The 14,114-nt window shown below is 40.3% G+C and overlaps 1 protein-coding gene across 1 annotated transcript in view; it reads left to right on the top strand.

Annotated features, from left to right (window-relative positions):
* Positions 1-14,114, top strand: part of dmxl1 (Dmx like 1) — a 71,856-nt gene that overhangs the window by 21,431 nt on the left and 36,311 nt on the right. Inside the window, exons 13-26 of the mRNA XM_084728486.1 lie at positions 1,041-1,752; positions 2,229-2,350; positions 3,233-3,322; positions 3,466-3,568; positions 3,699-3,818; positions 4,398-4,616; positions 6,760-8,027; positions 8,979-9,237; positions 10,404-10,537; positions 10,833-11,019; positions 11,123-11,233; positions 11,857-12,026; positions 13,162-13,259; positions 13,413-13,578. Coding sequence (XP_084584612.1) covers positions 1,041-1,752; positions 2,229-2,350; positions 3,233-3,322; positions 3,466-3,568; positions 3,699-3,818; positions 4,398-4,616; positions 6,760-8,027; positions 8,979-9,237; positions 10,404-10,537; positions 10,833-11,019; positions 11,123-11,233; positions 11,857-12,026; positions 13,162-13,259; positions 13,413-13,578 — 3,759 coding nt within the window. The remainder of the gene's footprint in view (positions 1-1,040; positions 1,753-2,228; positions 2,351-3,232; positions 3,323-3,465; positions 3,569-3,698; positions 3,819-4,397; positions 4,617-6,759; positions 8,028-8,978; positions 9,238-10,403; positions 10,538-10,832; positions 11,020-11,122; positions 11,234-11,856; positions 12,027-13,161; positions 13,260-13,412; positions 13,579-14,114) is intronic.

Genomic DNA, 14,114 nt, shown 5'->3' with positions numbered 1-14,114 from the left:
TATTATTAGCATAACTATTGTCGAACATTATTCTTTTTTACATGTATGAATTGGAAAGTGAAGAGAAGGCTGTATCCCTTGAGTCTCCATCAATGTCTTAGTGACCCAGTTAATAAAGTCAGTTCTCGACTTCTGAAAGGAGAATTGCAGCCTTTTGTTTCGAGCTCACCCTTTAGTGAGATGAGCTCATGATCTTCACTGCCATCTGTGTCATTACCACATTCACATGAGAACACATGGGAGCTGTTTCATAATGGATGCTTATGTCAAGCTAAAATAGAATCACTCGATTGACTCGAGTGCTTCTCATCACAAACTCACAGCTGTATGTTTTAGTTGCTTTAGATTTCTTTTTTGCCAAAAATGCTTGATGTTGTAAGGGTAAAGACATCCCTATTGTTAAAATGTGGCTTGATGATCTTGTCAACACTCTTGAGGTGAGGATTAGATAGGGCTGGGCAATATATAGATATTGTATCATATCATGATATAAGACTAGATATAGTGACAGATTTTGGGTAAAGGCTGCAAGTGAAGTGAAGTTAGGTAATTTTCTGAACTTTTCAGACTGTTCTACCTGCGCTGTTATTTACCTTTACCCTGGCAGTCGCTATATCCACATTACTGATGATTATTTACCAACAAATGACTCCGCCAGTCAATGTGGCACAGTTACTCTCTATTCTTGAATACCAGTTAATAATCGAGTAATACGTTTTTAATTGATTAAATTCTTAACATGATTAATGATAAATCATTAACATCCCTCATCATTATAATACATATAATACAATCTCTGAAGAGACAAAGTAAAATATAGGACAATGATAAATATGATAATGATATGATAATCACAATGTGATAACATATATATATATATACATACACATACATACATACACATCTTTGTGTGACATTTGAAAATACACCAGTACTTCCTGAATGCATATCTACTCATGATTTGTCCATACTGGACGCGACTCTCAAGAAAAGGTTTGAAAAGAGCTTTCATTGCTTTGATGTCTCCCTTTCTCTCTCAGGTGTCGTTTGTGTCCCGTATCCCTGTAGCGTTCCCTACAGGCGATGCAATCTCCCTGAGCCACAGTGTGGTTATGTATGCCTGCAACAAGAATGTGGATCTGGCTATCCAACATGGCAGGCAGCGACCGCCTGGGAGCGCGTTGCCTCAAACCAAATCTGCTCTAATAAGCTATGGAGGTCAAGGAAAGGCTGCACCCAGTAGTAGTCTTCGACTGAGCATTTTCACCCCCAACGTCCTGATGATCTCCAAACATGCAGATGGCTCTTTGAACCAGTGGGCCGTCAGCTTTGCGGAGGACTCTGCTTTCTCCACTGTGCTCAGTGTCTCTCACAAATCACGGTACTGTGGCCACCGCTTCCACCTCAATGACCTGGCCTGTCACTCCCTGCTCCCTCTCCTCCTCACCACCTCACACCACAACGCCTTGAGGACGCCAGAGGTAGACAACATCCTGGCTCCTCCGGATGCCTGCTCCTCTGGTTTCTCTCATTCGCTGCTGCATGGGAAACGACCCAGCCGTGTTTCCCTCGGCGTGGTTTCCCAGGATCCCAACGCGATCTACAGTGAGCTGATTTTATGGAGAGTGGACCCTGTTGGCCCTCTGTCTTTGTCAGGCGGGGTCTCTGAGCTTGCTCGGATCAATTCTCTCCACGCATCAGCTTTTGCAAATGTAGCCTGGCTGCCCACGCTCATTCCCAGCAGCTGCTTAGGTGAGAAAATATTTTAATTGTTTGGAGATTGGCGAGGACTTTATTCTCTGTTGCTTTTATAATCAGCCATTTCAGTGAGCACAGCTTCATTTTCATAATTCCAGTTATTTTGGTTCAATAAATGCAATTACAAACTATGACCAAATGAGACTAGCTCTGGGACATAAAATTCCCATTGATATCATTTTTAGAAGTTTTTTGAGTTCATTACACCCTTATTTGTAAAGAAATAAACAAGTTCTGTGAAAACAACATATTTCAACTCCATAAAATCCACAAATGCTTTAAATTTCCAAATACAATTGTTCCTGGTATGTATGTATGTAGTCATTATTATCTTCTTTATCTTCTTTATTATTTGCTTGTTCACCTGTGTAACTCAGTGTTCTTTATTTATTTTTTTTTTGTCTTTTGCACAATAGCAGTCACTGTTCAAATGTTGTTTTTGTTTTTGTTTTGTTTTTTCCTCTCTTTAGGTGTGTACTGTAACTCTCCCAGCGCTTGCTTTGTGGCAAGTGATGGCCACTCACTCAGACTTTATCAGGCTGTCATTGAAGCTAAGAAACTCTTGAGTGAGCTCTCCAATCCTGAGATATCAGTAAGTCATCAAACGGGGTTTGTTAATTCCCAACAAATTCTGCAGGGTGTAGTCTGCAGTGCAATAACTGTTTTTTTATGCTCACCAATAACATCACATCAGTTTTCCCCATGGACCCTTACAGAATCAGTAAGGTAATAAAGTGTTATTAATTTGCAGTCTTGCCACTTCATTAGTGTTGGCCTTGCATGAAAAATGAGAAAATATATAATAATATTTAGAAAAAATACATTGGGGCACAGTCAAATAATGTGAGAAATAAGATGAACCCAACCCTAACCCAAGACAGCAGAGTCGAGTCCAGCAAGAAGTGATGGTTGACAGGTTCATGAGTAGTCGTTTACAGGCCCAGTGTGTAAAATTTAAAGGGGTTTATTGGCAGAATATGGCAGAAAGGCAATATAATATTCATTAGTGTGCTTTCATTAGTGTGTAATCAGGGTTGTGTTTGTGTTACCTTAGAATGAGCTGTTTATATCTACAGAGCTCAGGACCTCTTTCACAGAGTTTGTCATTTTGCACTACCATGTTTCTACAGTAGCCCTGAACAGACAAACCGATCATTGGCTCCAGATAGGGCATTTACAAGTTTTGCTGCCACTGTAGGTTCTCCTAGATGCTTGGAAAGGTTGTGTGACATGATTGTTTACAGTCTGCAAGCTTATCACTAAATATCACTAAATCCTACACACTGGTCCTTAAAGAATTTTCTGTATTGCATTGCATATAAATGACCCAAAGCTTTCATAACAGTGTTGACAGTTACTGCACAGATATTGGTTGTATGTATTTTTTTTTATTTTCTGTTGACACTAAGTGTATGTTTTGACTTTGTAATACTGTAATGGAATAATGACATTTTTATTGTTTGTTTCACTTTAGAAATATGTTGGGGAGGTGTTCAACATCATCAGTCAGCAATCAACAGCAAAACCAGGATGTATTATAGAGCTGGATACCATCACTGGATTTGTAAGTATTTATGAAGACCAAGAGAAATGAAGTGTATTTTAAAAAGTGTGTGTTCACTTGTGAGCTCCACGGTGAATGAGGCATGCTGTTCAGTGTCTATGCATCTAATACAGTTTGATGATGGCTGCTGTTGTTCTCTACAGCAGGGGAAAGAGACACAGCTCCTGCATGTTTTTGCAGAGGATCTGATCCTTGGCAGTGAGAGAACAGAGAGTACACAGGAAACTCCTGATTCTCCTCACACAGGTATGAACAAAATAAGTTTATGTGCTCCAAAGTGTAGATAATGTTCGAAGGCTTAATACTAAGCATTTGCACCACCAATGTGGCACTGTTCATTAACATTCTCTGTGTGTCTGTGTGTGTTTCCCTGCAGCCTCTCCAGAGCCGGCATTCTCAGCACGTTTTTTCCTTGTGGTTGTCGAATTGACCCCGACAGGTCGCTCGCTCCTTCACATGTGGCATCTCCATCTTGCTGCTCGACCTGTCACCATGGGTGGGTACTTTGAACAAAGGACTTAAAGTTCACAGGTTGTTGCACAAAAATTGATTCACTAGCACAGTTGCTTCAGGACAAGCACTTTTATCTTGTTAAATTCCTTAACAAATAAATGAATGTCAGCTTAAAGGACTGTTTTATTCCAGAGAAAGTCACAAGAACTAGAAGTCTGACAAAATAAGAATAGAACTTGTTTTTGAACAGAATCAGAAAGATTTATTGCCAAGTAGATTTTCACATATGAGGAATTTGCCTTGGTGATTTGGTGTATAAGTATAAATATATTAAGTCAAAACAGAAAGAAAGAAACATGTGTTTGCATAGAACTAAGCACTAGTTATTTAGCATATATAAAATCAATTTAGGAATCAAAGAGTTGATTTTCATAAAAATAGAATCATATTTAAGTGAATACATTTTTCCCCCACTTCTAATTTACAGTCTTTTCAAATGCAATAATGTAGTGTCTATCACAAAGTAATATATAAAAACAAATAGTGTGGAAGGGGTTTTAACCCCGCAAAAATGTCTTAGCTTAATTTTAAAGCATTTCCTCTTCCTGTTTGTGTCCCACAGAAGAGACTGCACCGGAGAAGGATGCCACATCAGCGTCTTCTATGAACGGCTCACAGTTTAGCTTCGACACATTCAGTTCTCCAGTAACTCCAAAGAGTAAACCCTGCACTTCCAATCTGCAGAGCGCCTGTCGCCTCAGCCTCACAACACACAGGCTGTACAGCCAAGAGATGGCTCTGCCAGATGGAGTGGAAGCCATCAGTGTTACACCCGCGGCAGGTGAGGGATAATTCAGTTAAATACATTTATTGTTATTGAGGGCAAGAGAAACATACTGTGCATATGCCAACAACAAAACCACTTTTAACAATGAATAACAAAAAACACATTGTACATTTAGCAACAGCAAAGACAGCATATATCAAGTCTTGCACAGTGCAAAGAAATAAAAAGTGCAATTAGATGAAAGTTCAAAGTGCAACCATGAAAGGCTGACTATTGACCATTGTTAATGGCTGCCATTTCCTTATGAATGAAGGAGACTTGAGCTCTGGAGCTCCTGAACAAAGGGATCCTATACCTTTGTCCAGAGAGCAGAAGGTGGATCTCCTGCTGCAAGGGGTGTGAGGTGTTGGCCAGGATAGAGGTGGCCGTTCCTGACCAGGCAGCTGAGATTCAGCTGGGACACTTTTGTAGTCTCCAAGCACATGTTCATCACTCTAAGTAGCTTTGTCTTACTACGCACTCAGGTTTAAATTCTATTTAATATACAGTCTATGGATGAAGGGAGTTGTTTCTCGTGCCCCCTTCTCCCCAGATTCAAGGAAGCTCAGGCAGACTGCAGGCAGGAATACTGCAGGAGCACAAAACAAGCAAAACATTGTAATTTGACAATAAGTTAAATCAAGCATGTCCAACACTGTAAGTTTATCAGCTGTTCATAACTGTTAGTTTTTTATCAGTTCAATGTGATTTTAAGCCTGTTATCCTGAAACAAAAGCCCCCTGCTCTGAAAATACACACTCTTGAGTTGGAGTTCAGTCACTGCTGCTTTCACTGCCTGCCAGACTCTGTTAACATAATGCTCGCTTTAACTGTTATAAACATCTGTGCCTTCCAGCAGATTATTAATCATTTCTTACGACTCATAAACAGACACTCATTAGGCGAAGATTGAGCATTAATTTGAACTCTAATAAACGGGAAACAGCCAAACAATCAAACAAATTACATACGGAAGTAGAATTGTCAAAGGAGGCCACTGTAGGTGTGGGGTTGTTGTCAGAGAAACAAGTATTTCAGTTTAGCTTATTTTCTTAATCTTTGATGACATATCATGTCATTCTATGATTTATTACAATATATATATTACAGACTTATCATTTAGGGTTCCCAAATCAGCAAATCAGTCCAAAAGTTAAAATTGATGCAATAAAATGTCTAGAAAATTGAGTCATGACTGCTTTGTCAACATTCAAAGACTTGGACTTTCTTAGTAAAAACAGTCTTTGTTGTGTTCTAGAGTGGATGGCGTTGAAGTTAATGGTAATTAATTGTGCTGAGGTATCTGTAGGTGCTGACAGTCTCAACTGTATTATCTGTTATGACAGTCTGAGATGGAGTTCTTTTTTCTAAAATCAATAGGCATGTTGTTTGTTTTGCTTGTATTGATCTTTAGAAGAGAAGCTTTACACCAGTCGATGAGGACACACACATACAAATGACAAAAGTCTGTGAACTTTCTCTGGTAGTGGATTGCAGGAGATATCACAGCTTGGAGGACATGTACACAATCCCTGAACACAACACAAGGCCATTTTCCATGCAAGATAAATTGCAATATTGATAGCAGCAGCGTTAATTAATTACAGTAATAATAATAATTACACATTTTACATTTTGTGATGGTGGAATTAAAGCAGGCTCCTCAGGGCAACTATGCCAGTTTAATAACAGGTTACAGATGAAGAATTTTAGCAGCTACTGAGGTATTTACAGACACCAGGTTTATGTTGCCATGGGAACTTCATTTCTACAGAACTGGTCCTTCAGTTTGCAAATGATTGAAAAAATTGATTCAGATAACATTTCCAGGAAAGTATAGACATTTCTTTCTTTTTTTTTTGTAAAGATTTTATTTTTATTAAAATAGACCTTTTCTTTCACAAACAGAGGAGTAAACACAGAAATACCCCCTACCATCCACACCCACAGCCCTGGTGTGGCAAACATTTGTCCCTCATTGTATTAGAAAATAGAAAAAAAACTTAACTTATCAAAAATTAACTAAAACTAAACATTTTCATACAATTAAAAAACTAAACAAAAACAACCTACCCCACTCTGCAAACTGAGACGAAACTAAAAAAATATATAAACTAGTGAAAAATATAAAACTACAATAACTCTGCTCTCTTCCTAGGTCACCTGAGCGCATCATGTTCTCTGCCAGCTGGCCGTGTGCCTTATCTCCTTGCTACGTCCTGCTCTGATGGAAAGGTACGCTTCTGGAGCTGCAACGTCACTGCGACGAAGCCCTCCAGTATGGATGACTTGGTGTACCAGTGGGAGGAGTGGCCTCTCCTGGTGGAGGAGACACTTCCCAGCAGCAGCGTAGTAAACGTTCCAGGTCGGCCCATCGAGGTTAGCTGTTGCCACCCTGGACGGATCGCAGTTGCTTACAGGCAGACGCCAAACACACTTCTAAATGCAACACCTCATCTGAACTCTCTTGGACAGTTGACGTCTTCTCCCACCCTGGCTTCCTCCCCTTATGTGCTCTACAACAACAACAACACCCACCAGACCCCAACTCTGACTGTACAGCGTAGCCCAAATCTCACTCCAAGCCCCAACCCAGCAAATACCAGAGAGCCACTGGTCCACATCAGCATATTCCAGTGTGAGTCCACTGGTGGCTCACAGTGGATTCTAGAGCAAACCATCATTCTGGACAGCACAGATCCCACAGCTAACTATGGTATTAGCACTAGCACAACTGGAAGTGCCAATATTCCCAGTAACATGGACCTCTCTATACCCAACGAGAACTGTCATGGCTCTACTGGTAAAAGTCTGGTTCATTTGGACTGGGTCTCCCAAGAGAATGGGTCACATGTTCTGACTGTTGGTATCGGGACAAAGATTTATATGTATGGCTACCTCTCTGGGAAGCCTCCTGAACTCTGTCTGTCATCTGACGCCAGCAGAGACCAAAGCTTGTCTCGCCTGGTTCTGCTTCGATCAGTCGACCTGGTCTCCTCTGTTGAAGGCTCCTTACCCATCCCTGTCTCCCTCTCCTGGGTACGAGATGGCATCTTAGTAGTCGGCATGGACTGTGAGATGCACGTCTACTCCCAGTGGCAGCCCCCAGCACCACCCAAGCCCAACGTTGCAATCATCCAAGATACAGATATCAGCAGCAGCGTCTGCTCCATAATCTCAGCCGTAAGACAGAGCCAGGAGGAAGGTCTCAGCCCGGGGGCTCCCATGTCTTTGCTGGCCCCTCCCAAAAGGGCCCTGACGAGATCGATGATGAGCCTGGCTCAGAAACTTAGTGGGAAGAGAACGGTGTACGACCTGCCTGTAGAGATGGAGGATTCTGGGCTTTTTGAAGCAGCTCAACAACTCTTTCCCACTTTGCCTCAGTACCATCCTGTCCAGTTACTGGAGCTTATGGATCTGGGGAAGGTAAGTTAAAGAAACTTCTCAAATACTCTCTTTTCTTTTGATTACTTATTCTCTACTTGGAACACCATCTTCAGTTGACATGGCCGTCAGTTTGGTCAGTTAATATAATTGAATTTTACTATAAGGTTTGAAGCTGTAGTTAAGCAGACAAATCTATATTAAAACACTGAAATATGCCAGAAAAGCTGTTTCCCCCCAGAATAAGCAGAACTTTTAGTCCCAGGACCTACTTTTCAGAGAGCTAAGAAGTTCCTTCAGTCATTGTTTTTTGTGTTTCCATCAGTGTGTAAAGACCCACAAATATTATTCGGATTTGTCAGTTGATGTATGAAAAAGATGTTTTTACACATCAGTTTTGCTTGTGACAATGCAACAACAATGATGTCATATGAAGCAACAGACTTTTGCAGCCTGTTTTCCTGTTACATTTTATCATTGCGGGTCACTATTTCCTTTTCCTGCTCAATTTCATCCTCAGCATAAATGCTCAAACAGGCTTGGACCTTGTCATCAGTGCATTTGTTGCATGCTTTTCTCTTACACTCCATGTTGATGTGTCAAAGCACAATGAATAAAAAAAAAAACAGGTCTGCAGCTGCAGATTAAAAAAAAAACAAAACTCTGGCTGAAATAAAATGTTGCAAGTACTCAACCAATTGGAAATGTTCAATGCTGAAAGTCCCACCCCCAAAGCATTTTCAATGTTGTGCTTTTGGAAAGTAGTAGAACTTGTAGAAGGTACTTAACCCCAAACAGGTACTTTTTGGGGGTAAAATAATGTCCCCAAATCTTAACTTAGACCCTTGTCCCTGCGGTGGAGACACAGTGAGTTCCTCCAAAGGTCACTAGTCCCTGGGGAAAAGAGCTTAAGTCGACATGTGTTGTGGTTTCTTTACAAACCCTGTAATATCAGTTGACTTTAATATAAACATGTAACTTGACTATCTTCAGGTTCACCGTGCCAAAGCCATCCTCTCCCATCTGGTGAAGTGCATTGCTGGCGAAATTGTGGCACTTAAAGACAGCACGACTAATCCAGAGAAACGTGTGCGCTCCCGAACCATCAGCGCTGGAGGCAGCACAGCCAGAGATAGGAAAATGTTCAGCAAAGCGGAGAACACCACCACCGACTACACAGAGATAAGCTCCATCCCACCACTGCCTCTCTATGCACTTCTTGCAGCTGATGAGGATACGTCACCAAAATCTGGTGGGTAAAAAACATGGTTTTAGAAATGTAGTGGTCATTATTTAATGAAATTATAGTAACATAGACCAAGTAAAATCCGGGTTATGCAGTTTATTTTTGGCTTCATTGGCTACAATTTCCAAAATAATCTTTAAGCATAAAGTAATTCAAGTGGTCTGAGAGAAAACCAGATGTATGCTCCTCCTCTTGACTCTGGTTAAAGTCTACCATCATGGGCTAAATTTTCTAAAGCCTGAAACCAATACAGGTCGGTAAGATAAGTGATTGTTGAGTATCATTCCCAAAAGTCAGTATTTGATGACCTGAGAATGAGACTCAACAAACCATCGTCTTTCTCAAAAATCAGTTACTGAAAGCAAAGTACTGAAAATATAAACATAATCAGAAAATGATATGAAGTTTGAAATGACAATAATCAGTTAAGTATAACTGGACAAAGAATGTTTACTGGCAGTAATTTGAATCCCAAAAAAATCTGTACAGTGGTAAAAAATGTATTACCCTTTAAAGAAATGTTATGTGCACCTTGGATGTTTTTTGTTCATTGTTTCTTTTTTAATCTAGTGTTTTGAAGGGTTTTCACCTGCTGCTTTAAGTGCATGCCTCTGCAGTTGGTCTAGTCATTTCTTTAAAAAGCAATTAACACTTGGGAGGTAGAAATGCTTTGAGATGTTGGACTGTACTGACCTTAAAAGACTACACTTGTGGATAACAACTTTATGAAGTAAGGAAGACTGTAGACACATTTTCTTTGGTGATAAATTCAAAAAGGCAAAAATGAAAGATTGTAACTTTTTCAGAGTATTTTAAGTCTGACAGACATCAGAAAGGTGTTCCAGATGTGCTCCCAAGCGGGCACATGAACAAAAACAAGGAACTGTCTTTATACTGGAAAAGCAGCTACTGTACAAATTTTAGCCACAATTCCTCAAGGTGTGAAAAACTGAGAATAATATCATACTTTTTGATCTTGTAGTTTTTCCTGATTATGTCTCTGGAGATACAATGTGAAATGAATAATAGCAGAAACATGTGTACAGTGGAAACACTTCCTTCTCTCTGGTATTTTAATTTAATCTTTAAAGCCTCAGCAGGAGGGGTTTTCTCTGCAGGCCTCTTATTCAGTACATGTCTTGTGTAATTTATCTGTCTCTGTCTCCCTACAGATAAAGTGGGCAGTGTGAGCGGAGATAGTGGGCACGGTTCCAGTCACACTGATGCTTATGATGAGCTCTTTCAAACACCCAGCATAGCAGACCTGGACCCTCTGGACAACGATCAAGAGGAAACGGGGAACAAGGTCGGCTTTTGTTGGTTTCTGCTCAGTTAAAAGGCGGTTTCTAAAAATGAGAGGGGACACCAACGTTTGTGCTTTTTTGGTGTTCTAGTGTGTGGCTTAAACATGCATTACTGTGTGTGTCAAGGTTAATTTTAGCAGACTTGGTAAACCACTGCATCAAAAGACTAGTCAAAGCCCATTCTCCCTTTTCCTGTTTTATTTCCTGGCTGTCTCTATTACGTGTTGTCTTATGAATTAGAAATAAAATAAAATTCATTTTACAATCTCTGACCCCTGTCTTGTTCCTGGCCTGTAGGTCATCGATCTATCCCAGTACAGTCCAACATACTTTGGTCCAGAGCATGCCCAGGTCCTGTCCAGTCACCTCCTTCATTCCAGTTTGCCAGGCTTAACCCGTATGGAGCAGATGTCTCTCATGGCACTGGCAGACACCATCGCTACCACAAGCACAGACCTCAAGGACAGCCAGGGCAAGAGCAAAGGTACTGCGGGGAAATAAAAATATAAAATAACAGCTCTGCGCCACAATATCACATCATTATGTTTTGATGGAGCAGTAAGAGCTGTCTGTCATTCATTTACCAGGTGGAGAGACACTGGATGAGTGTGGTTTGAAGTTCTTGCTGGCTGTCAGACTTCATACCTTCCTCACTACCTCCCTGCCTCCAGCACACCGAGCACAGCTGCTACGGCAAGGTACAGTGGGATAGAGGTTTCCAAACTGTTTTCAGTGAGAATATTTCATAGCTGACACAAACGAGCAGGCAAAAACTGTATCATTCAACACACTGTCAAAGAATATTCCTCTTCTAATCTGACTTGACCAAAATTGGCACATTAAATTTTATTAGACAATCAAATGTACCTCAAAATAAGTGTACTAGGGCCTCATTATGTTTTCACCATGTATGATCTTGCCCGACTTTGTGTAAGTTTCCAACTCGCTGCCTAAAGAATAGTCTTCCTGTACTCCTTAAGATGTTGCTCCAGCGCCCACCGAGGCATCATAGCAGTAACTCTGTAAAGACTAATAAGGCTAAGAAGAGAGAGAGTTACTGATAGCTTCAACTGTAAATTTCTGACAGTAAAAGTCTCAGTGAGAGAAGTGAACAAGCAGTACCCTGTTTATCATCCTTAACCGCTGCAGTAAAGTTACCCATGAGCAAGGCTCTTAATCTGTGCCTGCTTGCTTGTAAATAACATTATCAGTTTTAGTTATCTTTTTAAATGCACATTGATATCATTACACTGGGTTGACATTCTCTCTATGAAATGAAGATCATATTCAAGTTTCCACACATCCTTTCTTCTCTCTGCAGGCCTGTCGACATGTCATTATGCCTGGGCCTTCCACTCTGAAGCTGAGGAGGAGCTGCTGAACATGCTGCCTGCCCTACAGAAGGGAGAGCCCACCTGGCCTGAGCTGCGTTCTATGGGTGTGGGCTGGTGGCTCCGCAGCACCAACAAGCTACGCAGGTGTATTGAGAAGGTGAGGCGCCTAATGACAACAGTCGGTTGTCATTCTCAAGTTAGGTGTCTATGCTCCAATCTCAGACAGTGTTGTAAAAATAAATTGTTAGATTTAGAGTAAATTTCCTGATGGTTCAGTCAGTAGCAAACTGGTATAAAAGGAGGTAGGTAGAGAGGAGGTAAATATGAAATGAAAATTTACCCTAATATTCATTATACATTTATGTTAGATATTGTAGCCTTGTTTTAATGATCAAAAGTTTTTTGGGATTGTTCAAGGTCCAGTCATTTATGTCTGTTTCATTAGAAAACCCATTAGCTAATACCTTGATGTAAGGTAGTCTTCTTTGGGTCCAATACAGAAATCACACATCAATTTTACATATTATATATTATTATTATTATTATTATTATATATTGTTTAAGAGGTCCATCCTGTAATTGCTCTGTACTTAAAGCAGATTTGAGGAGATTTGTCTCCAGTCTAGGTGGTCAGAAATATCCTAAACTGGCTTGTCTGGGCAGATGAATAAGTTTGCTTCTGATGTACATTAGGTGGTCATAAAATGCTGTGATTACTTGTCATTTAAGACATTCAAGACATATTAAGTGCTTTTCTACATGTTTGAAACTGCAGTTGAAAGTCGATCAACAAAGAATTCATCATCATGTAATCACCGACTATTAATTGTAATCTGTTTCCAAGCAAGAATACCAAACATCTTCTACCTCTAGCTTCTCTACTGTGAGGGTTTGCTGCTTTTCTTTGTGATTCTGTTGTAAATTGAATATCTTATCATGTTTTGGGCTGGACACTAACACATAGACTGAACTCAGTTTCATCAGTATCGTTTCCTTTTTCTTCAAACAGAGCATGCACAGAATCGATTTAAAGATGCTATAATCACACAGAAATTCTGCACATAAATTTTGGTCATTAGTGTGTTTGTATTGGTCACTTTATAAAGGAAGTGCTGTCAAGTAGGTGAAAGTGAAATTTTGCTTAGGTTGCCATAAAATACAGCACTATAACAGAGTTTGAGCTGCTCCCTTAGATGACCCACAAAGCTTCAACTTGTGCTGTGGGTATAAACTGAATAGTCTGAGGAGGCGTGAGCTGAATGTATTTTTTTTTTTTTCATTTATTTTGTCAGGTTGCCAGGGCTTCGTTGCAGAGAAACAATGATCCTCTCGATGCAGCTATATTTTACCTTGCAATGAAAAAGAAGGCAGTGGTCTGGGGATTGTACAGGTAGGAGAAATGCATTTCCATATGAAATACAAATGTGCACACAGTCCTTCTACAATTCAATCTTAACCTTTACCAAGATTAGTTCTGTCAGATTACTGCAAACCTATGACACCAGTATTTCTGTTTTGAATCTATAATATTATCTCTCTCCAGGTCTCAGAAGAATGCCAAAATGACAGACTTTTTCCGCAACAACTTCAGCGAGGACCGGTGGAGGAAAGCAGCACTGAAAAATGCCTTCTCTCTGTTGGGAAAGCAGCGGTTCCAGCACTCTGCAGCCTTCTTCCTTCTAGCCGGCTCCCTGAAGGATGCCGTGGAGGCAAGTGGAAAACAGACAATGACACACTATGTGCAAGAAGCACTTGTTCCTTCAACTGCAAGTGCCACTTGGCAGCTTGCTTAATCCTAAGTTAGAAACCTTACTTACAGTAGTCAAGAGCTTTTCATTTCCAAAACGTATGCAGCATTGTAGTTCCTTTTTTCTGGCAACATTTCATAGTCAAGGGCAGCGTTGACAGTATTGTAAAACCAGAGAAAGCACATTCATGAGAACAGACCTCACCATTAGCATTGATGTTGTGTGCAGTTTCCTTTTCATTATTAAAACAGCTCAATACATTTCCACAATGGTGTCTTTTAGCACAATGCACTGAAGAATTATTGATGCTGGCAGTTGACTCTTGGGTCTTGACATTTTTTACTCCTCTTTGTGAGAATTTTCAATAGCATGCGGTCACATTCATAAACTAGCAGCATCACGCTCATGTTGAAGCTTCATAAAGGGAGACCTTGCCTGCTGGCTTCATTTCATAAAATATATTTGCATAACTTTTGTTAATTATTGCAAAAACTTGC

This window comes from Lutjanus erythropterus, chromosome 10 (assembly GCF_056507025.1).
Source record: "Lutjanus erythropterus isolate fLutEry1 chromosome 10, fLutEry1.hap2, whole genome shotgun sequence".
Lineage (NCBI taxonomy): Eukaryota > Metazoa > Chordata > Actinopteri > Lutjaniformes > Lutjanidae > Lutjanus > Lutjanus erythropterus.
The sequence above is the reverse complement of the archived record's forward strand: the minus strand, read 5'-3'. Positions and strand labels throughout refer to the sequence as shown.